We start from the raw sequence: 2,757 nt of genomic DNA, 5'->3' as shown, positions 1-2,757 counted from the left end.
TAGTAAGTATGTGACGAGTTGGAGGCTAAGCAGAGCATCCATCTGCACCCAGGAACCATGTTGTGTGTTGTAGCCCCAGAGATGCAGCCGTAGACTGCCTGGTACCCACACTTTGTGGGTGGGAAGCTTGTTGCTTGTGACCAAGTGTTCGCATCCCGGTGGTGCTGTTTGGAGGTTCGATTCTGCCTACAAGCACCCCAGAAAAGATAATTTTAAAACCCCAGGGAGCAGAGTTCTGCTTCGGGGCACGTGGGGTTGGTGGTGTGTTGACATTGACTACACGGCAGTGGTCTGTCTGTTTCTCCTTCAAGGGCTTCATCTCTGCACCCTTGGCCCTGGAAATGGGTGGTGGCAGGGCTGTGCCCTCATCCTTGGCTCCCCCCACCCCCAACTGCTGACTGTTGGCTTTCTTTCAGATCTTCGGCATCTTTCTGGCAAGGACCCTGATCTCCGACATTGAGGCAGTGAAGGCAGGCCACCACTTCTGAGCAGCGGAGGTGGGTGAGGAACCAAGCCCCGTGGTTGAGGCAAAGCTGTCCGCGTCTCTGACTTTTACTGTAGAGAGAGCCAGTGCCCTGCCCTCTGCACCAGCGCGACGTGCTGCCGCCGCAGAACGTGGTCCTTCCTGCCTATGTGGACGCGTGACTGTGTCCCCACTGTGGTCTGCTCAAACAGGGTCAGACCTCCTTGAGGTCAGGTGCCACCCAGCTCCCACCCCGAGGCTACCTGCTCACTCTGTGCCAACCTCGTGTGGTGAGCGGGGCTGAGCTGGGGGTGCTCACAGAGTGGACCAACCAGCGGCCAAGGGGCCTCATCTGAAGTCTGGTGTGTGTGCGTGTGGGAAAAGCAAGCAGACCTCCGGCCTCGGCAACTGGGCTGTTGTTGGCAGGACCCTCGACCATGCCGCTGTGAAGTAAGCCTGAGCCCGCGTGTGCCACCGGAAAGCCTCGTCACTGCCCTCCAGGCCCCTCCCCAGGCAAGCCCCGCTTTGGTTTCTGCAGCATTAGGCATTGGGGGGCGTGGTCTCACAGTGTACATAGTTTATTTATAGTGGTAACAATGTTCTCACCGCCTGTCTTCCTGCCCTCTTCTTTCCTTGGCATCCTCTTCTAAGCAGCCTTACATGGTGTCCTGGATTGAAGCCCTTCTTATCCATGCCCCCAGTAGCCCCAGCAGCCCCTCCTTCGTCCCCAGTGACCCTGGTGCCGTGTGTCCTCATCCTATGCTCCCCAGACCCTCCCCCCCACTCCCCACCCAGACTGGCCTCCTGTCTGTTATGGTCTTTGTGCTACTGACTGTCCCTAGAACTTGAATCCCCTCCCTCCCTTCCCCCTGTAGAGCCAGGGCCCCTATGGTGGCCACATGCCAAGGCTGGTCAGCCTGGTATACCTTATCCTGGAAGAGGGCCTCTGTGGTCGGACTCCTCGGCAGAGTCTTGACCCCAGGCTGGAGCTGCTCCGAAGACCAGGGCGTTTTGTTTCTCACTCTGTGTCGAGTGCCCCACTGGGATACCTGGTCCCCATGCCCAGCTTCCTGTCAGGGCCTGTTTGAGAGATGCTGTCTGTCTTGTGTCCCGAGTAACCCCTGGGAAAGTCATGGGGCTGGGCTCTCTCCTAACGCTTGCCCATAGCTGGACCAGTGCTACCCCCGTTGTTCAGGGATCGCGTCTACCTTTACGTACTTGCCCAAGTGTACATTCCAGACTGGTGCATACTGGTGGGTGTTTGTGGACAATATTATTTCTTTTGATTTTGGTAATTTTCCTCTCAGTAGACTAGGGAAAAGATACTCGTGTTTTTAGGAAATGTGACACTTTTCTTTGCCTGCTGCCAAAACTCTTTTATGGAATATATCTTTATATTAAAGTTGCTGTTCTTGTGGTCCTTATTTGGGGTCGCTCTCAAGATGGCTGGGAACATGTCCGTAGAAAGCCAGGCTGCTGGCGGCGCCTGTGGCCAGGCTGTGATGAGACGGGGCCGGGATGGAGAGGAGAAAGAAGGCCCTTCTTGGGCACCATCTGGACTAAGTTTGAGCCTCTTTCCAGACTGTGCACGCCCTCTGAAGTGTTCTTGGAAGGTAGCTTTGCCTGAAGAGGGCTCGAGGCTCAGCTATAACCTGTGGAACCGGGGTGACCCCTAAGAGCTTTGGCTCTGGAGGAGCAGGCTCTGGTGCCGTCACGGGGGAAGCTCCTGGCTGCTGCTAACGGAAGAGCCGGAGCTCTGAGCCCACCCAGAGGAGCCTCGGCACAAAGGCCTGGGGAGCTTGTGGAGCACAGCTGGACGCCGACCTGCGTGGGCTTGCCAGGCGTCCGGAGAGAGGCACCCAGTGAAGACCCGGAGGAAAACCCTCAGGTGCTGCGGCCCGAAGGAAGGCCAGCTGGGAGGAGCTGCGTGGGGCCTGGGTGAGCCCTGAGGCCCCTTGTGAAGTGGGGCCAGTGGCATCGCTGATCTCTCCAGGCCTTGGGCCCAGCTTGTTAAGGGCTGGGGGACGGTAGGACCTGCAGCTCCTGGTCTCTCTCCGGGCCCCTCCCTGGGTTATATATACAGCCTGCTCCAACCTGAATTCCCGCTGTTGGCTTCTGCGTGGGATTTGATATCCTCGTTATTGGCCCTGTCATCTGGCTCTGAGGGGTTGGAAGAGAAGAGACAAGGCACACTGCTGGGGAGTCACCAGCAGACACACACACTTCCCCCACTGAGGACATCCTGAAGCTCCTCCCTCCGGCACGGCCTGCCCCCATCCTCCATGCCTGCAATA

The 2,757-nt window shown here is 57.7% G+C and overlaps 1 protein-coding gene across 1 annotated transcript in view; it reads left to right on the top strand.

Annotated features, from left to right (window-relative positions):
• TSPAN14 (tetraspanin 14) overlaps positions 1–1,865 on the top strand; it is a 41,908-nt gene extending 40,043 nt beyond the window's left edge. The window contains exon 8 of the mRNA XM_004712980.2: positions 417–1,865. Within this exon, the coding sequence (XP_004713037.1) occupies positions 417–488 (72 nt within the window). The 3' untranslated portion in view covers positions 489–1,865. The remainder of the gene's footprint in view (positions 1–416) is intronic.
• The last annotated feature ends 892 nt before the right edge of the window (positions 1,866–2,757 follow it).

This window comes from Echinops telfairi, unplaced genomic scaffold (assembly GCF_000313985.2).
Source record: "Echinops telfairi isolate 266 unplaced genomic scaffold, ASM31398v2 ScPeMD7_2010;HRSCAF=2546, whole genome shotgun sequence".
Classification (NCBI taxonomy): Eukaryota; Metazoa; Chordata; class Mammalia; order Afrosoricida; family Tenrecidae; genus Echinops; species Echinops telfairi.
This window is presented reverse-complemented; position numbering and strand designations above follow the sequence as displayed.